This window comes from Canis lupus, chromosome 8, assembly GCF_048164855.1.
Source record: "Canis lupus baileyi chromosome 8, mCanLup2.hap1, whole genome shotgun sequence".
Classification (NCBI taxonomy): Eukaryota; Metazoa; Chordata; class Mammalia; order Carnivora; family Canidae; genus Canis; species Canis lupus.
Genome location: NC_132845.1, coordinates 59,680,932 through 59,703,410, shown reverse-complemented (window position 1 = coordinate 59,703,410; position 22,479 = coordinate 59,680,932). Strand labels below are relative to the sequence as shown.

The window sequence follows — 22,479 nt, the reverse complement described above, 5'->3', positions numbered from 1 at the left end:
GGTGTCGGGGGAAGCTAGAGGGAAGGGAGGGGGAGCTAGAAGAGGGGCGGGGAGGAGAGGGAGGAGAGAAGAAAGGAGAGGGGAAGACTGAAAGGGTGGAGAAAGGAGAGGCTGAGGGAGAGAAACAGCCGGAAGGAAAAAGGAGAGGGGGGTGGGTAGAAAGAAGAGAGTTGAAGGAGAAAGAGGTAGAAGGGGAGAGAGATAGAAGGAAAGAAAGAGAAAGGAGGACTGGGAGGTACTTGAAGGAGGTGAGAAAGAGGGAGATACACTGAGGTGAAGAGAAGACCTCAGAGGGGAGAGAACCCAGAGTGGGAAATGTGGAGGGGAAACAGCCCAGAGGGTAACCTGGGAGCAGCCACAGAGGGTAACAGTGGAGAACTGGGGGGACAGGGGAACTGGGGTCTGGAAGATGCCCCGGGCCTCCTGGCCAGGGCCTCCCTGCCTATCATGCCTGCATGGCCGTCGCCCTTGGCCTCCTCAGCCCTCACCCTGCTCCTTGGAGCCCTCACTTCTCTTTTCCTCTGGTACTGTTACCGCCTGGGCTCCCAAGACATGCAAGCTCTGGGGGCTGGGAGTCAGGCTGGGGGTGTCAGTGGAGGGCCTAGGGGGTGCTCTGAGACTGGCAGGTCAAGCCCAGGGAGATCTGGGGAGCCTGGGGAAGGACCCAGGGCCGAAGGCCTAGTGAGCCGTCGCCTGCGGGCCTACGCCAGGCGGTACTCCTGGGCTGGCATGGGTAGGGTGAGGCGGGCAGCTCAAGGTGGCCCAGGCCCTGGGGGAGGGCCAGGGGTCCTGGGCATTCAGCGCCCAGGCCTGCTTTTCTTGCCGGACCTGCCCTCAGCCCCCTTTGTGCCACGGGATGCCCAGCGGCATGACGTGGAGCTCCTAGAGAGCAGCTTCCCTGCCATTTTGCGGGACTTTGGGGCTGTGAGCTGGGACTTCTCAGGGACTACTCCTCTGCCTCGGGGCTGGTCCCCACCCCTGGCCCCCGGGTGCTACCAGCTCCTGCTGTACCAAGCAGGCCGGTGCCAACCCAGCAACTGCCGCCGGTGCCCGGGGGCCTATCGGGCACTGCGGGGGCTGCGGAGCTTTATGAGTGCCAACACCTTCGGCAATGCTGGCTTTTCTGTCCTCCTGCCTGGCGCCCGACTTGAGGGCCGCTGTGGGCCCACCAATGCCCGGGTCAGATGCCATCTGGGTAAGTAGATGCTGACTACAGACAACCTCTTTGCCTCCATGATTCCTCCTCCAAACTCTCTTCTCTGCCACCAGAGCTCTCTACACTGTGCTCCTGATCATGCCTCTCTTCTCAGCAATCTTCCATCACTTCCTGTTGCCCACAGCAGCATTTCCTAAGCTCGTTACCTGCCAACCATCGTCATAAGCTTTGCCATGGTCATTTACCACCCGGACTATGTTTCTTGATACTGATTCCCCCTGCATTTGTTTCACTTATTTAAAAGGGATCTGTGGGGATCCCTGGGTGCCGCAGTGGTTTAGCGCCTGCCTTTGGCCCAGGGCGCGATCCTGGAGACCCGGGATCGAATCCTACGTCGGGCTCCCAGTGCATGGAGCCTGCTTCTCCCTCTGCCTGTGTCTCTGCCTCTCTCTGTGTGTGTGACTATCATAAATAAATAAAAATTAAAAATAAATAAATAAATAAATAAATAAAAGGGATCTGTGTAGGGACGCCTGGGTGGCTCAGTGGTTGAGCGTCTGCCTTCAGCTCAGGGCATGATCCTGGAGTTCCAGGATCGAGGCCCACGTTGGGCTCCCTGCATGGGGCCTCCTCCCTCTGCCTGTGTCTCTGCCTCTCTCTCTCATGAATAAATACTCTTTTTTAAAAAAGGGATCTTTATAAAACAATGATAGTATTACTTGCACTAAATAGAAAGTACTCTTAAAGACAAATTCAAACTTAAAAAAAAAAAAAAGCTTTAAAAATTCTAGTTAAGGGCAGCCTGGGTGGCTCAGCCGTTTAGCGCTGCCTTCAGCCCAGGGCGTGATCCTGGAGACCGGAATGGAGTCCTTGTCAGGCTCCCTGCCTGGAGCCTGCTTCTCCCTCTGCCTGTGTCTCTGGCTCTCTGTGTGTGTGTCTCATGAATAAATAAATCAATCTTTAAAAAAATAAAAAATAAATTAAAATTCTAGTTAAATACTCTAGCCTGAGACTGAAGCCTAACCTCTCTTCCTTTGGAAGGGAACAGTGTTAGTGGGGCGTTAAAAGTTATGATAGCACCAAACTGAGATTCCCTTCTTCATGTTTTAAAGACTGAGAGAAAATGGAGAAGGAAACAGTTTTGTTGTTTAATGCAGGGTTACTTAAAGCCCTGTTACCTAAAATCATTTCCTGTGCTACCAGTTTGATGCGTCCTCCACTTCAAAGCACACTGGCTTCAGCGTCAAGGCCAGATTCTTTCTCCCACCTGTTCCCTTCCTCCCCTTCCCTTCCATCACCAGGGATCAGATCATGAGAGCCTTCTGGCCGATCCTGGAAGATGCCACTCCGCTGCCTAGAATGTCTTTCTCCCTTATCACCTATCACCTCCTGGAAAACTCCTACTCAGCCTTCAGGACTCCCACTTCCAAACATCACACCTCCTCTGGGAGGTCTTTCTTTCTTTCTTTTAATATTTATTTATTTATTTGTTAGAGAGAGAGAGGCAGAGTCACAGGAGGAGGGAGAAGCAGGCTCCATGCGGGGAGCCCGACTCAGGACTCCATCCTGGGGCTCCAGGATCGTGCCCTGGGCCAAAGGCAGGCTCCAAACTGCTGAGCCACCCAGGGATCCCTGAGAGGTCTTTCTATTCTCCATCATTAGAAGAGCTGGCTGCTCGGTTTTGTCGCAGTACTTTACCGTGTTGGGCAAAACACCAACACTTTACCGTGTTGGTCCTTGGGCAAAAATGGACTGAATACTTTTATACTGAGGGCCTCATAGACAGTAAGTAGGTTCTTGTGCTAAACTGGCAGAAGCCCAAGAAGAGATGTCGCTTCCTCCAGGAAGCCTTCCCTTTCCTTTGGAACTGAGAGCTTGTGCTTTGCACTGCCTTTCCCCTATCTCCCAGCACTTCTTTCATCTGGTACTGTATTGTAAATCCGGGACACCTTCAAGAGAGCAAGGAGGGACACCATGTAGGGCTTTTTGAGACCTTCAAACTGCTTTTTGACTGACTGGGGTGGGCCCCTTTGATGGAGGCAGGGGTGTTGGATGCCTGGTCTCTTTCCATAGGCCTGAAGATTCCTCCTGGCTGTGAGCTGGTGGTCGGGGGTGAGCCCCAGTGCTGGGCTGAGGGACACTGTCTACTGGTAGACGACTCCTTCCTGCACACAGTGGCTCATAATGGTAATGAGCTCCCATTCTACTAGGGGAAATGAGAGACTGAGTGAAGGGGAATAGATTAGAGGCTGTGGGATCAAGCCCAACTGGCATCCGGTCCTAGCACTAGCATTTTCCAGCTGCTTGACTTTGAACAAGTCCTATAACTTCCCCAAACACCTGTGAGGTGAGGCAACCACCTTCTTTACCGGGTGACTCAGCACAGTGGTAACAGTACAAGGCCCTGGACCTGGACCACCTGGGTTCCCGTCCCACCCCTGGCATGTACCAGCCATGTGACCTTGGGCAAGTTATGTAATCTCTTTGTGCCTCAGTTACTTCATATAAAATGGGAATAATCATGGCAATGACTTGTGGTTTGTTTGGATGACTTAGAGTTAACACATGTAAGGGGTTGGAATAGTGCCTGGCACTTACTGACAAAGTACTGGCTGTTGTGTGTATGTGGTGAGTGCTCTGGCATATCAGTAGTTAATGTCAGCTGCTCTCTTGTCTCCATACCCTTGTGCCCTAGGCTCCCCGGAAGATGGGCCTCGAGTGGTCTTCATCGTGGACCTTTGGCACCCCAACGTGGCTGGGGCTGAGCGCCAGGCCCTTGACTTTGTCTTCGCACCAGACCCTTGAAGCAAGGGACTCCCTTCAGATGTCTAGGCTGCAGAAGTGCCGCACTCAGGGACAGCTTGAGTAATAGCCTGCACCTCCTCTCCACCGCAGGGCGGGGGGGGGGGGGGGGGGTGCTGAGGGTGGGAACTGGCCAGCCTACACTGAAATACACATTTTAAGTCCTCTCCTAACTCCTGACTACCTTCTTCCAGCTACCAGCCCAGTAAAAGGCTTGGGGCAGGGGCTCCCATCCTCTCCCATCCAACTAGCCAAGTACCTCCTTAACACAAGCCATCTCCCTGACCCTCTCCCCTGGAGCCAGCACCAGACCCTCAACTCAACTTTATTCCAATAATTTAATAGAAAATTAAAATAAATAATATGAAATAGATTGCGAAGATGGCTGAGCTGGTGTAAGCCCAGGCCAGCCTAGTACAAAGTTAAAGGGGTGGGGGAAGGGGGAGGGAGAGAAACTACCCTGCACAACGGTGGGGAGGCGGCTCAGAACATGGTAGGTGTCAGGAACGGCTGGCATGACACTTTGGCATGTATAATGTGCTGAAAAGAGAGAAAGAAAGAAAAAAGGGAATTCTAAATCATTATAAACCAGCTGGAGAGGGAAGACAGCAGGATAAGGATGGGATGAGGGGACAAATGCAGGCCTTCTGAAGGGTTGTGAATGAGGAAGGGGCTGGAATGTACCGTGCCATTAGCAGTGAGATGCAAAAGAATGGAAAAGGGACAAGAAGAGGACCCACGACTTGGCCAGCAAAGCCGGGGGCAAAAGTCAGGGAAGGGGAGGGAGAGAGAGAGGAACTGTGTTCTGGTGGCAGGTGGAAGACAGAGAAAGGTCAAAGCTCAGTCCTTGAAGACAATCTGTTGGCCATGGGGACGCTCATCATGGGTGATGTGGCGCCGGACGTGGATCCTGCGGACCCGGTGCTCACGGTTGTCCTCGTCCTCCCCTCGGCCTGCCCCACCACCTCCGGCTGCACCCCCTGTGGCCTCCAGGAGGGCTGGGTCTGGGCCCCGGGGAGTCTCGTAGATCAGGATGTTCAAGGTCTCTTCAAAGATCCGGGCCTCTGGGAATTCCACCTGCAAAAGGCCGGCAGCCCCAGCTCCTACCCTATGATCCAGTTCCACAGATGCCTCCCCCAACCCCACTGCCCCACTACCAGGAAGTACACCCCCGAGCCGTTGCAGCCGCAGCTCCTCTGTCCTGACTACCTATCCTCTCTGCCAATCCCTTACTCAGCAAAGACATACTTATCCTTCAAGGTCCAGCTCTGGAGTCAGGCAGTTACTTGTTTTCTCTCCTTTGCTGCCAAGTCTCTTGGTATGTTCTTTCCCTTGACAAATACTCCTAGTGACTGCACCATACCAGGTGTCGTTCTAGGTTTTGGGAGTGTAGCAGTGAACTCAGCGAAGCTCCTGTCTGCAGGAAGCTTCCCTTCCAGGGGAGGGACACAGACATATTTGTAATAAAATATAATCTCAGATGGTGGTAAGCATTACAGGAAAAAATACAGCAGAAAAAGCAGGTGGGGATGCTCATGGCCATGAATATTACAACTTTAGAGAGGGTGTTCAGAGAAGGCCTCCGTGAAAGGGTGACATTCAACCAACAGCCAAAGGAGGGAGGGAAGGAGCAACATGGGTAAATAGAGAAAGGGCAGCCTGGGGTACATACAACAGCAAGGCTCAGAGCTCCAGGGTAGGAGTGCATTTAGTATTGCATAGTATTTGAACATCTGCAGGAAGGAAGCAGAGCGGAGAGAAAGTAGAAAGGGGTGAGGCAAGGAGGTGCTGGGAGAGTCCCCTTATGTAACCTGGAGGGACAGAGCTAACATAACTTTTAACAAGCTGCATTTTCATTACTGGTTTATCTTCCTGTCTTCCCAATTACAGTGGAAACTTCTTGGAAGCTGCTTGGAATTCATGCATGCATGTATTCAAAAAATGTTTCCTAGCTTCCATTGTGTGATAAGCACCTGCCCAGTGCTAGAGAGATTGGAAGAAAAGCTAGAGCCCTACCCTCAAGGAACTAATCTCTTGCTACTGACGTGAGACCCCCGGCCCCACCCCAGCCTCTGCCCACTGCAGATTAGGAAGGAAGTAGGACCACCTCTGGGGTTAAAAGGTTGAAAGTTCATGAACAAAAGTATCCCAAAGAAATCTGTGCTTGGCTTGTGTCTTAAAGATTGAGCACAAGTTCATTAGGCAGATGCAGATGAGGAAAAAGTCCAAGAGGGATGCTAGTGCAAAGACTGGGAGGTATGAAATTGCGCTGGGTGCTCAGAGATTTGTGTATCTGAGGCACTTCCCTCATATCAAAGTCAAAAGGGAGCAGATGACACGAAAGAGGGCTGGTACTTTACTAGGCCTTTCAATCACCTTGATTTCAAACCTGGCGCCGTGCTTAGTGCAGAGTAGGTTCTGGAAGTATCTGCTGGGGACTACCATGTTCAGGACTCAGGACTTACAAACTCAGTGTGTTCTAAGAGACCTGTGTGTTCTAAGGCCTTGAGGTTTTAAGAACCTATTTTGCATCAGGGACCATTCTGAGATTTTAACATCTATGGTTTTTCTATATGGAAAAATGCATACACACTCCAAACCCGCTTACCACTTCAAGATGGCCTTGAGACCCAAATGGGCTTGGTAAAGAATCCCACTCTAATCCAACACCCTCACTTCACAGCAGAGAAACAGAGACCCACAGAAGGAGGGTGATTTGCCCAAGGTTCCCCAAGACCCTGGAACTTGAAACTGCAGCTCCTGATTCCCAGGACTTTCCGCTGCCCGGTCTGCTGAGCTGTCTTTGTCCAGGGTCCTGGTGCTGCCCACCACCACAGCCCTCCCTGACCAGGCCCTGAATCCCCTCTGACCTTGGTCTGCTTCTTCTCCGTGGCATAGACAATGGAGGTGCAGCACACCTCGGCGATTTTGCGGCCCTGCCCGTAGAAGGACCAACAGCAGATCTCATCCCCCAGTACATCCTTGAGGAAAAGCAGCCGCCCGTGGAAGCGCAGGGCCAGTTTGTCAAACAGCTCAATGTTCTTAAGGAGGTTGTCATCCGAAGTGCTGAAGACCAGGGGACCAGGAGGCCTCAGTGCACTGGTTTCCTTCCCTCTGTCCCTCTAGCACAGAGGCCTGCCTGCCCTGCATACAGGTCTTGGGGTTCAGCAGAGAGCTGCTTCCACCCTGGGCCAGGCTAAGTGGGCCTTAGGGAAGAAGCAGAGCGGAGCAAATCCCAGCACAGCAGAAGGACTGCTGTGCAGGACCTGGAGCCCCAGCTGCACCACTTCTTTTAACTGAGTGATGTGAGGCAAGTTATTTCACTTATTGGTGCCTTGGTTCCCCCATCTGCCAAATGGAGACAGTAGTACCCCAAAGAGTTGGGCCGATTATGGGAGCTACTATGTGTAAAGCATGGAAAGCAATGTCTCTGTTGTGGAAAAACCCTCTGTAAATGCTAGCCACTGTCATCTGATCCTCGGTGGAACCATTTCCTGGTGAACACACTGAACCTTGGGATGAAAATGACCTGCCCCATACCCAGAGCTGGAATCTGCACCCCGGCAGGCAGGCTGGCAGGCAGGCACTCTGTCCCTCTGGGCGGCCACAGCCCCCGCCCCCCAACCCTGTGCACCTCCCCACCCCGCGGCCATCACCTGGTGTAGGAATACTTGTTGTTACTGCGGTTGTGCAGGAGCTTCACCACGGGCTGTGGGGGTAGAGAGCAAGAAGGGCGGGGGTCAGGCTGCAGGGAGAGGCCCCCAGCTTCCACCCTACAGGACACAGGGGCCTCACCTTAGAGGTGCTGGCCAGGAGCTGCTGCTCCTCCCGGGGAGATGTCACCGTGGGGATGAGGCACAGCGGGGACAGGTTCTCCCTTTTTTGCTAGAGAAGAAGCGGAAGGTGGTTAACAGCACAACCAAAGGTCACTCACTCTCCTACTTAAAAGGTGTCCAAAGCTGCTCGTTGACTTTAGGGGCGGGGTCCAGACTCCTTAGTGGTCCACAGAGCTCTGTAGGATCCAACCTCTCTGATCTTGTTTCTACCATTCTCCCCTGCTTGCTGGGTTTCAGCCCCACTGTGGCCTGTTCCTTGTACCCACTCAGCCCTTTGCTGTTCCCATGGCCCAGAATTGTCTACACTGCTGTGTGCTTGGCTAGTTCCTTCATACCATTCAGATAACTCAAAAAGTACCCCTCAAAGGATGCTGGTCCGTCTCCTAAAGATTCCTGACTAGGGAAGCCCAGGTGGGGCTCAGTGGTTTAGTGCTGCCTTTGGCCCAGGGCATGATCCTGGAGACCCAGGACTGAGTCCCACATCAAGCTCCCTGCATGGAGCCTGCTTCTCTCTCTGCCTGCATCTCTGCCTCTCTCTCTCTCGTCTCTCATGAATAAATAAATAAAATCTTAAAAAAAAAAAAAAAAAGATTCCTGACTGAAGCAGCCTCATCTACCTCCTTTACACATTAGCAGCTCATTCTTCACGGCACTGAGTTCCTCACATTTTCTCCTCTCCTCACATTTTGTTATATGTTTGCTTGTGATCTGTCTTTTCTCAACTAGGGAGTGCCTGCTATACAGTACATGCTCAGTGTCTGTTGAATAAATGAACCTGGCTGGGTGGGATGAGGCATGAGGCAGAACCAGATACATGAACTTCTTTTCCCTTTTCTGTCTTCCAGAATCTTTATGCCAAAACCCCTTTTACTTCTCTCAACCAGATCTTTTTCTCAACCGGAAATTCCAGAAGACTTTTTTTAAGAGACTTATAAGACTTTTTCTAACATTAATATGGAAGAATTAAAGTCTACTATTACTTAGGTTAATTTTTAAAAAGAGCCAAGAGGAAAGACTGATGCTATCATATATTAAGATATTCAATAAAGCCATACTAATGAAAACAGTATGGTTTTGGTTTTGGGAACAAACGAAAAACCAATGGAACACCAAAGAGTTTGGAAATGGGCTGATGTATATATGAGAACTGGTATTTTTTTTTTTAATTTTTATTTATTTATGATAGTCACAGAGAGAGAGAGAGAGAGAGAGAGAGAGAGAGAGAGAGAGAAGCAGGCTCCATGCACTGGGAGCCTGATGTGGGATTCGATCCCGGGTCTCCAGGATCACGCCCTGGGCCAAAGGCAGGCGCCAAACCGCTGCGCCACCCAGGGATCCCGAGAACTGGTATTTATAAAGGACACCACATATCAGTGGGGTAAGTATGGAGTGTGTGTCAGTTATGGCTGTGTAATAAACTATTCCCAAACTTAGCAGCTTAAAGCAACAATATTTATTATCTCAGTTTCTGTTGATTAGGAATTTAAGAGTGGCTTAGCTGGGCTGTTGTGGAATAGGTGTACGTCTTGAGGTTGTAGCTAAGTCAGCCAATGCTGCAGGAATCTGAAGGCATGCCTGAATCTGGAGGATCTGTGTCAGAAAGCTTATACATATGGCTGGCAAGTTCATGCTGGCTAGCATCAGGAAACAGCTGGTCCCTGTCATCTGGACCTCTCCAAAGGGTTGCCTAAGTGTCCTCACAACATGGCAGCTGGCTTCTCCAGAGCAAATAATCCAAGAGCAAAGTGGAGGCTTCAATGTCTTTTATGACCTAGTTTTGTCAGCCCTGCTCTGTGTGCAAGGAAACTACCAAAAGAATGAATACCAGGGAATAAGAATCATTAGAGATTGCCTTGGAGACTGGCTCCACAGTCTGATTGATTCAAATCCTTCCCATTGAAAACCACACTCATCCCCTCCTATGATATCCCAAAGTCTCATCCCATTATAGCATCAGCCTGAAGTACAGAATACTGTCATCTAAGTCAGTCCAGATGGGGATGAGGATCCTTGGGTATAGCTCCTTAAGTACATTTCCTCTGGACCTGAAGACCTGTGAACTAAAGACACAAATTCTCTCTCCCATACACCTAATATGCAGTGGTGGAACAGGCATTATGATAAACACTGGAGTTACTCTTGTCTGGAATGCTTGGGGGAAGGTTGGTGGCACATACAAGTCACTGTTTCATAGAAATTCTTTTTTTTTTTTTTAAGATTTATTTATTTATGATAGACATAGAGAGATAGAGAGAGGCAGAGACACAGGAGGAGGGAGAAGCAGGCTCCATGCCGGGAGCCTGATGCGGGACTTGATCCCGGGACTGCAGGATCGCGCCCTGGGCTAAAGGCAGGCACTAAATCGCTGAGCCACCCAGGGATCCCTGTTTCATAGAAATTCTGAAAGCCAGTTGGACAAATGTTGGGAGCTAATGCACTCTTGCCCAGAAATGATTCTCTATGGCTTTTGGCTCTGCCCTGAACCGTCCTTCCTTTTCCATGAAAGCCAGTCCATGCTTGCAGCTCCACGGTTTTCGCCTGTAAAGAGGTCCAAAGGCCTCTTCTCTTGCTCCATCTCTGTCACTTTCGCTCCAAGCTGGCAGTTTCTGCCAACATAATTCTCGTAAAAACGTAGTGGGTATCTTGCGAGTCTTGGGGTTCAGTTCACTGGATGATCCCACACCCACAAATTTTTGTGAGATACGCTCTCCTCTACTTTGAGGGTGTGCTCAGACTGCTGAGGGGCACCACCCTTCAGCTTCTTAGAAGCACTGTTGTTTGAGCAGCAGTGCTGAGGCATTTTCTGGGATATTTCTGAAGTCTTAACAAAGGCTTTTAGAATCACATCCTCGGCTTCATCTTTAGAACATGTTTTACTGAGAATGCCCTGTATCTGATCTTGGCCTAGAAGCTTTTTGTGAATTGTAGCATCATGTGTTATCTTGAAAGGATGGGACTTTTCAAACCCAGTAATTCCTGCCTTCTTGTTTTTCCTCTTGCTTACTCTCTCTTCTATTTCACTATCAGCAACAAAACCTTCAACATTCTTTTTTGGAAACCTCTTTAGCTATATCACCCAATTCATTAGGTATGTTTTCTACTGTAGGAGACAGTGTTGCTGAACTCTTGCCTCTACATGACAAGGGTTCCCTTTGTGCCAGTTTCCAGTAACATTTTCTTCCATTCAGCCTCCTCCAAAGTCATTGGGCTTCTATGAACAGACCCTCTAAAGCTCTTCAGGCTTTTAACATTCTCCTCAAAGTCCTGCCAGCTGGTGCCCACTTCCCAATTCTAAAGCCACTCCATATTTTAGGCTTTTGTTACTACAGAACCCCACTCCAGATACCAAATCTGTTATCTACTGCTGGGTAACAAATGACTACAGATTTAGCAGCTTAAAACAATAAACATTTATTATTGCACACAGTTTTCATGGGTTGGGAACTTGAGATTGGCTCAGCTGGGTGGTCTGGACCAGGGCCTCTCATGAAGTTGGGAGTCCAGATGCTGGCCAGGGCTGTAGTTATCTGAAGACTTGATTGGGCCTAACAAATCCACTTGAGATAGTTCACCCATATGGCTGGGACTCTGTGCTGGTTATTGACAGGGGGCTTCTGTTCCTCACCAAGTAAACTCTCCTTTGGGTTGACTGGGTGTCACGTGGCAGCTGGCTTCCCCCAGAATGAGTGATCCAAGACAGAGGCAGAAATTGCAATGTCTTTTGTGACCTAGCTTTAGAAGTCATACACTATCACTTCTGCAATATCCTATTGGTTACATAGGTCAGCCATATTCAGTGGGGGAGGGGACTACACAAGAGCCCGAATAAGGAGGAAGCAAGAATTGCTGGTGGCTATCTTGAACACTGGCTACCACAGAGTGTTTAGTAGATGGCATTGGAAAAACTAGCTCACTCTACGGAGGACAAAAAAAAAAGTTAAATCCCTTCATAATTCACATTTAAGACCATGAATTCCATTTAGATTAAAAGACCCATATATGAAAGATAGAACTATAAAACTAGTAAAAGATGTAGGATGGGATAAAAAATCTTCCTAAAGAAGATATGCCACTAGGTTAAAAAACAAAGAGGAATTTGACATTAAAATCAAGATTTTCTCCAGTTGACAATGGAAACTGTGACTTTACAAATAATCCCAGGTAATAATGCTAAAAGAATGACAGAATTATAATTACTCTACAACCCTAAAGAAATGATTGATCCATAAGGATTCTCAATTGGTGGTGTGGCTGATAGGTAAGTGCCATTCACAGTTACCTATCAGTGCCTACACAACATCACACAGATTACTTCATGGTTGGCAACAAAGAAATGGAAGATGTAATGATAATGGAGGGATCCAATCATCATCACGAATCTAGGGGCCAATTCTGAGCATTACCAATGATGGGTCATATTAGCAGCAGTATTATGGATTTCTCAATACAACACAATATGAAATACATAAAAATTGGGCAGCTCAGGTGGCTCAGCAGTTTAGAGCCTGCCTTCAGCCCAGGGCCTGATCCCGGGGACCCAGGATCAAGTCCCATGTCAGGCTCTTTGCATGGAGCCTGCTTCTCCCTCTGCCTGTGTCTCTGCCTCTCTCTGTGTGTCTCTCTCATGAATAAATAAATAAAATCTTAAAAAAAAGAAATATATAAAATTACCTAAATTTTATTCTAACCAAAATGTTTAGTATCAAGCCTTTAAATCTGCTGTTGGGGCACCTGGCTAGCTCAGTCAGAAGAGCATGCGGCTCTTGATCTCAGGGTTGTGAGTTTAAGTCCAATTTCTACCGTAGGTGTAGAGATTACTAAAAAATAAATAAATAAACTTAAAAAAATAAATCTACTGTCTAGTTTCCAGAAAACACAGAATAGGGTACAGTACTAAACCAAATGATACCACAAGGAATCAGCCAGGCAAATATGGAAAACAGATCACTGTGCAGGACAATTGGCAGTCTCTTTTAATAAGTCAGCATAAATAAAAAAGGGATGGTTTGGGGTTGGAAGAGACTTAAAGAACATAATAATCATATGTAATGCAAGGATCTAGACTGGGTCCTGGTTTAGATGAATCAGCTATAAAAGATGTCTCTGAAAAAAAAAAGATGTCTCTGGAACAAATGGAAAAATTTGTATATACTCTGGAAGTTAGGTAAAAGGAAATTTTATTGACATGGAAAGATGGCAATTATTAACAAACAAAAAAAAAAGCAGATTACAAAACAGCACATACAGTATAATCATATATATTTTGGCAAACACACACATGCACGCGCACACACACACGAAGACCTTGAAGGATATTTGGAATTTTTATTTTTTATCTGTGTTTTCTAAATTTCTACAATGCATACATATACTCCTTTAAAAATAATAAATGGTTATAATAAAAAAAGATTTCTATCCAACAACAGATGCCACAGACAGGTGACATTTTAAGAGAAAATACTGGCAACAACTAAAACTGACTAAAATTTATCTGAAACAGATTTTCTCAACTAGGATTCTTCATCTGAATCTCAAAATCCAGGAAATAATTGCAGTACCTATTTTCTCATCTCTTCCAAGAATGATAGCAAAGTAGTACCATTCTACAAACATACGAGGAAAGTAAATTTATTATGTACAATACATGTGTTAGGGCTTAGTTCTCCCTAGGAACTAAACTAAAATATGCAGACATCTTCTCCAAACCAACAAGAAAAAGATAGGAAACTCAGTCGAAAATTTGGTAAAGAACATGAATAGGCAATTCACAGAAAGGGAAACCACAAAAGCAAGTAAAGCATATGAAAAGATGCTCAATCTCATTAGTAATTAGAGGCATGCAAATTAAAATGAGATCACTCTGTACCAACCAGACTGACAAAATTAGAACACTGGATGATGCCATGTGTTGTTGAGAATATGCAGAAACGGGATCCCTTTTGCATTGCTGATCAAGAGTATAAAGTGCTACAGTCATTTGGGAAAGTAATCTGATGATACTTGCTGAAATTCATTTGTATGTGTTCTATTACCCTGCAATTCCACTCCCAGCTACAAACATGAGAAACCCTGGCCCAGGATCCACAAGGGCACATGTATAAGGATGCTCATGGTGGCAGGTGGCACGGTTTGTGGGGGAGGGAAGTTGGAGGCAATCTAGGTTTCCAACCTCAGGGGAATGTATAAATAAAATATGGTGAATACATGCCATAGATTCTTGTGCAGCAGTTAGAAGCAAAGAACTAAATGTACAAATAGCAGCATGAATAGATCTTGAAAAAAGTGTTGAATTAAGAAATACACAATTCATACCTCAATGCCATTTATGGAAATTTAAAACACGTACATATACAAAATGAGGCTTTTAGTTTTTCAAGGGTACAAACATAATCTAAGTATATGTATCAAAATGTCAGAATTAGAGGGGTACCTATGGGTAAAATGGAAGTGGGCAAGGAACTGGGAATGAAAGGGAAAAATAAAGAGAGAAAAGATCTGTAATGAGACCAATGATGATTAAGTACCACATGCTGAGGAGTATGATGAACCCAATTCTCTACACCTGAATCTTAAAAACAAAAACCTCCAAATGAACATGCAAACTCTGAGTGGGGTGAGGATGGGAACAGTGTCAGAGAAATCTGGAAAGGAAGCAAGAAGAGCACAGAGGAAAAAACACTGCACCTAGCAATCAGATAAGCTGGGGCTGACTCTGAGCTCTGCGGCTTACTGGCTCTTTGACCTTGGATGCATCCTTAACTTCCTACCTGTATATCGAACAGGGGTACAAGATGTACACACAAGCAGATAGCAGAATAGCTCCCAACGCACAGTGGGTGGAAGGTAACACTGAATAAATGTACAACTACAGAGCAGGAACCCACTTTCAAGATTATTTAGTTCAATGGTTTTCCAACTGCAAGTGGTAACCCATTAATGAGTCATGAAATAAGTTTAATGGGTCCAAAGAGCATTAAAAAGAAAGAAAACAATATATCAGCATGTATTTCACTAAAAGTATCATTTTATAAAATGTTTACTTAAGTTATATATACGTGGGCATAAAATGCATTTTTTCCCCTATAGGTTGCAGTTTGAAAAACATGGATATTGCCCAAAAGAACTCTATACTTTTGTTTTTTTATTTTTTTTTAAAGATTTTATTTATTTATTCATTCATGAGAAACAGAGAGAGAGAGGCAGAGACACAGGCAGAGGGAGAAGCAGGCTCCATGCAGTGAGCCCGACGTGGGACTTGATCCTGGGTCTCCAGGATCATGCCCTGGGCTGAAGGCGGCGCTAAACCGCTGAGCCACCCAGGCTGCCCTATACTTTTGAATTTCAAGAACCGATATGTATTCACCAAGATAACAGAAAATTGTTTATAGTCGCCACTTTTTAATATATAAAGGGCACTAAAAAAGAAACTCTTATAATCTCCTAGTAATATTGTATCATAAAAGAAGGTACATTTTTAACAATGTAAAAATAGAACAAAATAAAAGGCTTTATGTAAAACTCACTACAGTGTACATATTTTTCTTGTTTTCCTATCTTTTGGAACATGAGAACAGAATGCCAGAGGTAGGAACTGACTTAATCAAGGTCACTCAGTCAGCTGTGGTAGAGGTGACACTTAACCCACAGGTCCTGGCTGTGCTTTCTAAGCTCTCTTCAGAACCCTGAGATCCATAGAAGAGAAGCCCAGAAGTTGGGGCGTGGAACCCCCAATCTGTCTTTTGGGGAGCAGCTCTGATTCTAGGATTTCATTGCTAAAAAAGAAGTTAAAAACAACAACAACAAAAACCTGGCTGGGGGTGGAATACTGCCTCCCAGGACAGGACCAAATCACAGAGATCATTATATTCTAATTTAAAATTGGATTTTTTTTTCCTAGTGGCACAGGGAGTTATTTAAGATTTAGGAGCAAAGGGGAGACTAGACTGTTTAAGGATCATCACTCAGGTGGTAGTGTGATTGCCGGATTAGCCAGGTAGGAACAGCAAGGAGAGAACAGTCATTTAACTACTGTAACAGGGACCCCTGGGTAGCTCAGCGGTTGAGCGTCTGCCTTTGGCCCAGGGCATGATCCTGGAAATCAGAGGATCGAGTCCCACATCAGGCTCCCTGCATGGGGCCTGCTTCTCTCTCTGCCTATGTCTCTGCCTCTCTTTGTGTCTCTCATGAAAAAATAAATAAAATCTTAAACAAAAAAACTACTGTAATAGTCCTGGCACGAGGTGGTGAGGGAGGTCCTTCCTGAGGTAGCAGGAATACACAGGAAAGCACCTCCAACCAAATTTTCTGTAGTTATGGCTAGTCACAGCCAGGCCATAGGGAGCCTCTCCAAACAATACCCCAGATACCTCCCCTCTATTTTTTAATGTGCTAGTATCTAAGTGCTTAGACAGCTCTCCCAGAGACATGGGTATAAGGTGGGACCCAGGGCCCCTCACCTGCAATGCTAGCTGGCAGTCCTCAATCAGACCCTGTACCAGGTAGTAGCGTGCTTCGCCTAGTAGCTCCCCCAGTTCTCTGGTATTATCAGGCAGTGGCACGGACCCATCCCGCAGGTAGTTGAGGATTGTACCAAAGTGGCGGCCGCTCCGGTCAATCAGCACCCAACCTGGTGGAGTGGAGACAGGCAAGAGGAAGGATGGCTTTGCAGGGGGCTCTGGAGCTACTAAATTTTTATGAAAAACAGATTCCAAAGCTACAGGTCTGAATACTGATCTGTCTCAAACCTTTGCCACATCCAAGAAAATCCCTTTAAAACATCTCCAGTGAGTTTTCCCATAGACCCCTTTTTAACATTCGTAGACACAGAGAATGAATTCCTTTCCAGGTCTGTTCTGAATTGAAAAAGTTCTCACCATGAGAAAATGATTGCAATGAAAATGATTACCTTACCAACAAACTCTAACCTTTGGCATTAGTTCTGACTGCCTTAATTAAAATATCTACCCCACCCCCCAGTTCACTACCATTTCAACCTTTATATTATTCATAGAACTTCACACGTATTTTTCATATGTGTATTTGCTTATTATTTTCCTCCTGCCCCCACAAAAAAGTGAAGTCTATAAGACTAATCTTGTCTGATTCATTTACCAAAGTATCTCTGGCACTAACTGGCACTTTACAAATACTTGTTGAATAATCAAATCCTTCAACCTCAGATATTTTAAGATTGAACTCCATCGCCCAAATTTTAATTTTCCTGCTCTTTACTATCATTGTTATACCCCTCTCAATACCTTCCCCCACCCTCACAAAAACTACAGTTCCACCTGGGCATGTGGGTTCCAACCCTGAAGGCAACACTCCAAGAAGGTAAGGTTCACCTGCCAAAGAGAACTGTCCACCCTTCTCTCTGGTGTCCATGGCAAACCCCCAAAACAGCCTTTTTCTACAGTCTGCATTTACAAATGGATCCCTAGAGCGTACGGGGACCTGTGTTGGAGGAATACAGAGACAGACAACTCCTCCAGGCCAGTTGTTAGCAGTGCTGAGGTAGAGAGGCAAACATAAGGCTGGGCAGTTGGAAGGAACATGAAGGTTGCCTGGAAGGGTGCTGCTGGTAGCAGGACTGGTTCCCAAGTCGTCTGAGCTGAGGAGTAAAGGGTGGGAGAATTGGAGGGGACTGGTAATAAAAATTCGGAAGTGACGTGTTGAATTACTTACCACAGCGCGTGTTGGAAGCGGGCATGTGATGTTCCCTTAAATGTTGGTTATTGCTAGGGATAAAGGACTGAGATAGGAGGGGAATTATGAATGAGGAAGGGGCGATGAGACTGGATGGGGGGGCTGGAGGGAGGTGAAATGAGTTGACTGCACGGTAGAGACGCGAGAGAGGGGATATGAGGAGACTGGGCGAGGGAAGGCAGACGGGGATCTGGAGGATGGAGGACCACACAGGTAAGTGCGGCGCGGCGTACCTCCCGCGTCAGTGAGCACCTCCGCGCGGCCGCTGAACATGGCTTTGAGCATGGTGTCCTGTCCCGTGAGGGTGCGCAGCGTGGTGTAGTGCAGCGAGCCGCCCACATTCAGCTTCACGTACTTGCTGTTCGGGGTCAGCGGCTTGAGACCGTAGGCGGCGGAGCCAGGCTCGAGACCCGAGGGCTTGGGGGCTTCCAGGGACGGGGCCTCGGCCGCCGCCGGGCCCGAAGCCTCGGCCGACATGCCGGGGACTGGCGGCGGACGGCGCGATCCTAGGCTCTCTCCGCACCCTCCGGCGGCTCCCAAAGACCCCGAGACCCGAGCCGTCGGAACAGACAGCGAGGTCCACACGACCACACGCCGCGGCTACTCCGCCGCAGCCCTCAGCCCCATCACGCCGACGCCGCCCGGAAGCCGAGGCTGAGCAGGTGCGCAGGCGCGCCAAGGTCCCGCCCCTGACCTCGCGCGCCGGCGGTGCGGAGCATGCGTGGTGACCTAGGGCCCCCGTGGAGAGGTAGCGCGCAGCCTCCGGCGGGGTGGGATCCCGCGCGACGTGAGGTACTCGCGCGGGTCTTGGACAGTGGTTGGAGGACGGGCTCCGCCACATGCCTGCTGTGGAAAGCGAGGTCGCCTCGCGGTGGTTGAGTCTCTGCCCTCAGAGCGCTTCGCGGGCGTGAAAGGCAAGGTTTCCGCCTCCCATCCCCGCGCTTTTGACAGACTGCGGAGAGCTTCGAACAAAGCACCAAGGGAGACTTGTACAAGAGGCCAAAGTGAGGTGGCCTCCTTAGGTGACAGTAGTGCTAGGACATGCAGGGTGTGTGTAGTAGGTAAGGTCGTCAGGAAGTGCGTGCCTGAGGAAGTGATGCAGAGCCGAAGCTGAGAAGACGAGGCCACACTAAGGTGTGAGGGAGAACTCCAGGCAGAGGGAAGTGCACACACACGGACTCCAGGCAGAAACACGCCTGTGGTATTGAGCAGAATGAATGTCAGGGATGGCTGCAGCGGCCAAGCAAAGGTTTTAGAATCCCAGCTAAGGTCTCGAGACGCCCAATCCCGAAAAAAAGAAAGAATAAGTCAGGGACATGTTATTGACAGGAAAATGTACTGAGAAGTGTTTATCTGACTGGATCTACGTTCCGTTGAGAGGCTGATACTTCAGAGATTTAACAAAGGATCTTAATGTCTAGCATGGGGGTTTGCTGGAGGGAAAATGTAAACAATTTCCACTCTCCCACAAGTTCATCGGGTGATCCTAGCCAAGTCACTTTTCTCTGGGCTTGGTTCCTATTTTGCTTAGTGTGGGGTGCAGATTTCAATGCCAGGGAACAGTTAGGAGTGTACATGAGTGGGGTGGGGCATTACAAGGTATTGGGGAGTAATGGAGCCTGTGGTGACCCAGAGAGCTCATGTTTTACCAAAAGAGGTTGCCAATTCTGATTTTTCAAGTGCAACTGATTTAAAAAAAAAAAAAAAAAAAGGCAGCCCAGGACAGCTGGGAGCTAGTTTACACTCTCCCTGTGGAAACCTTGGTAATGCTAGGAGCAGGCCTGGCACTATCAGCTAGGCCATGGCACTCTGACAGATTGAGAGAAAGACCATTTCATAATTATTTCTGAACACAAAACCAACAATGCCCAAACACAAAAATGACCAAACATAACCCCTTCTCCCACAGTTTGAGTGACTGCTGCTTCTTTACCAAGTACAGCTTTTTAAAAAAAGATTTTAGTTATTTGACAGAGAGAGAGAAAAAAAGAGAGAGAGAGAGATAGCACAAGCAGGGTGGGCAGGAGAGGGAAAGGGAGAAGCAGGCTCCCTGCTGAATAGGGGGCTTGATCCCAGGACCCTGGGATCATGACCTGAGCAGAAGGTAGATGCTCAACCATCTGAGCTGCCCAGGTTCCCCTAAATATAGCTTTAATCCTAATCCATTCCTTCTAACTTCTAGATGAGATTTATTAAGATAACCAAAAAGAATTATCACCGCTTCCTGACAACATCCAACCTGAAGCAAATCTCCCCTTTCTTGAGCTCTCCTCGAGAATCTAACACAAGCCCAAATCCTATAATAAGTCCTTTCTAACACATTTTGCTGAGATGTCCATGATGGGTTCCCCATGGTGTGCCATCTTCCTTGTTCAACCACAGGTGTGCTCCTGCTGGTCTTTGGCTGGAGGGCATTGTCAGAAAAGAGGAATCTACAGAGTTTCAGCTGAAGCCTTCACAAACTTGGACTGGGACCCTCAACTCTAGTAATAATGTGCACATCTGAAACACTTTGTGTCTCTAACTGTTTGAGATGCCATCCTGCCCATGGCTGGGAGGTAAGTTCTCACTAAATGTGAGCTCTGATGTTTTATTAAGACCCTTAAGTATTGAGATTTTGTTTTCCTTGCAAAAAGGTCCCCTTTGGTTCATGGTTATACAATTAGATTTTTATTTTTATTCGGTTAAATTGTTTTTTGGCTTTCTATATCTGCCCCTATGATCTGTCCTCTCTGGTCTATTGTTTTGAATGCCATTTGTCTATAAGAGGAAATGTTTCTAGGGAAAGGACAGATATGCAGCCCTGAATGTCTAAGGACATCACAAATCTATTATTGCTCAAACTCTAGTGATTGAACACCACTTGTCCCTCTAAGAAGCTGGAGTCGCCAACCACTCAAGGGTCATATAATTAGTTAGCATGCTTGAGTGTTACTTGTTACCAGAATAAACCAGACAAATCACTCCATTAACCAATGTCTAGTAAGTCTGTACTACAACCAGTCTTATAGACTGTGGAATTCAAAAGATCCTCAGACCAGTGTCTTTTGGATAAACTTTGCCTCAGATTGCCATTTCATTTACTTATTTAAGATTTTATTTATTTGAGAGAGAGAGAGAGAGCACGAGCACATGATCAGAAGGGGAGGGGAAGAGGGAGAGGGAGAAGCAGGCTCCCCACTGAGCAGGGAGTCCTGGGCAGGAATTGATCCCAGGACCCTGGGATCATGACCTGAGCCAAAGGCAGATGCTTAACCGAGCCACCTAGGCACCCCTTAGATTGCCATTTTAAATTGCTATAAGGAATTTTTCCTCAATTTTGTGTTCCAGGGAACTACTTTGTTTCATTCTTTTCCCCAGAATCAGGACATTTTTCTGGCCCTGTCAATGATAATTGGCTTTTGGCCAAGTTCTGCAGATACAAGGTTGCACAGCACTATCCTTATGGAGCCTTGTCTCACCTAAAACTGGGCCAAATATCTGCTTCCTCCTCACAATTACACTAATTTATACCCTTACCTCCCTGACAGAATCTCACTAGGGACAAGTTAGAATTATAGCAGCCCTAACAATTGTTTATTTGAGAGGTACCTCAGAACAACAACAAGAACAAAAACCAAGAAAAAAAGAAAAGAAACCCTCATGAGGAGATTGTCTTGTTTGTTAAAAGGAGATATTTTGGGGTCCCTGGGTGGCTTAGCGGTTTAGTGCCTGCCTTTGGCCTAGGGCACGATCCTGCAGTCCTGGGATCGAGTCCCACGTCGGGCTCCTGGCATGGGGCCTGTTTCTCCCTCCTCCTGTGTCTCTGCCTCTCTTTCTATGTCTATCATAAATAAATAAATCTTTTAAAAAAATAAAATAAAAGGAGAGATTTTATGGGGTGCCTGGTTGGCTCAGTCAGTAGAGCATGGTACTCTTTGATCTCAAGGTTGTGAGTTCAAGTACTACATTGGATGTGGAGCCTACTTCAAGAAACAAACAAACAAACAAACAAACAAATGGAGGGCACCTGGGTGGCTCAGCAGTTGGGCGTCTTGCCTTTGACTCGGGGCGTGATCCTGGGGTCCTGGGATTGAGTCCCACATCGGGCTCCCTGCGTGGAGCCTGCTTTTCCCTCTGCCTGTGTCTCTGCCTCTATGTGTGTGTGTGTGTGTCTCATTTTATTTATTTTTTCATGAGAGACACACAGAGGAACATCCTTTGTTTCCTTTGTGGGCACTGAAAAGTGTATTTATGTAATAGGCTGTGTTATAGTACAAGATAAGAAAAGGCCTTAGTTCCAAGATACAAGAAGAGCTTTTGGCATAATCCAGTATCTTTATTTTTTTATTATTATTTTTTTAATCCAGTATCTTTAAATGTTAGTTTGCCATGTAAAAATAATACCAGCACAATATTCTGGTTGGTATAAGATCAGGGTTAGTTTTCTCATGATTTAAACCTTCATATTTTTTATATTGATTTTTTTTTTAAAGTAGGCTTCATACTCACCTGGAGCCCAACATGAGGCTTGAACTCACGACCCTGTGATCAAGTCATGAGCTGAGATCGAGAGTCAGATGCTTAGGGGCACCTGGGTGGCACAGTTGGTTTGGCTTCTGACTCTTGGTTTCAGCTTGAGTTGTGATCTTGGATCGTGGGATTGAGCCCTGGGTGGAGCTCCGCACTCTGCTTAAGATTCTCTCTCCCTCTGCCTCTACCCCTCCTGCTCGTGCTCACTCCCTCTCTCTCTTGAATAAATAAATAAATCTTAAAAAAAAAAGGTGCCTAACCACCTGTGCTACCCAAGTGCCCCTTTTTATTGATTTTAAAAGTTAAATAAATTATCATAGTTTTTACATATGATTTACCTTATTTTTTTCTTTTTTAAATAGTTACCATGTTGTACATTACATCCCCAGAACTTATTTGTCTTATAATTGGAAGTTTGTACTTCTTGACAACCTTCATCCACAACCCCCTGCCTCTTTCAACCACCAA

At 47.0% G+C, this 22,479-nt stretch overlaps 3 protein-coding genes across 7 annotated transcripts in view; 2 read left to right on the top strand and 1 right to left on the bottom strand.

The window, feature by feature from the left end:
* Positions 1-40: 40 nt before the first annotated feature.
* ASPHD1 (aspartate beta-hydroxylase domain containing 1) lies at positions 41-4,331 on the top strand. Of its 2 annotated transcripts, XR_012035668.1 has the most exons (4): positions 41-1,195; positions 3,230-3,343; positions 3,852-4,021; positions 4,153-4,331. XR_012035668.1 is itself a non-coding variant. In XM_072836385.1 (3 exons), the coding sequence occupies exons 1-3, from the start codon at positions 316-318 to the stop codon at positions 3,959-3,961; spliced, it is 1,104 nt and encodes a 367-aa protein (XP_072692486.1). In that variant the 5' UTR covers positions 41-315; the 3' UTR covers positions 3,962-4,059. The 2 variants fall into 2 exon arrangements, 1 of the variants encoding a protein (XP_072692486.1); XM_072836385.1 differs by lacking the exon at positions 4,153-4,331 and having other exon boundaries at positions 3,852-4,059.
* KCTD13 (potassium channel tetramerization domain containing 13) lies at positions 4,278-18,165 on the bottom strand. 3 transcript variants are annotated; one of them, XM_072836388.1, is made up of 6 exons: positions 17,733-18,165; positions 16,251-16,420; positions 7,754-7,843; positions 7,615-7,667; positions 6,829-7,024; positions 4,278-4,498 (listed from the first exon to the last, which is right to left on the bottom strand). In XM_072836388.1, exons 1-6 carry the CDS (start codon positions 17,974-17,976, stop codon positions 4,442-4,444), a joined length of 810 nt encoding a protein of 269 aa, XP_072692489.1. In that variant the 5' UTR covers positions 17,977-18,165; the 3' UTR covers positions 4,278-4,441. The 3 variants fall into 3 exon arrangements, with proteins under 3 accessions (XP_072692489.1, XP_072692487.1, XP_072692488.1); XM_072836386.1 differs by having other exon boundaries at positions 4,278-5,035; positions 17,733-18,161; XM_072836387.1 differs by lacking the exon at positions 7,754-7,843 and having other exon boundaries at positions 4,278-5,035.
* A 98-nt stretch (positions 18,166-18,263) lies between these two features.
* TMEM219 (transmembrane protein 219) overlaps positions 18,264-22,479 on the top strand; it is a 50,286-nt gene continuing 46,070 nt past the window's right edge. For both annotated transcript variants that reach the window (XM_072836394.1, XM_072836392.1), the window contains exons 1-2: positions 18,264-18,413; positions 19,882-20,057. The gene's annotated coding sequence lies outside the window, so the exon portion shown is untranslated. The remainder of the gene's footprint in view (positions 18,414-19,881; positions 20,058-22,479) is intronic.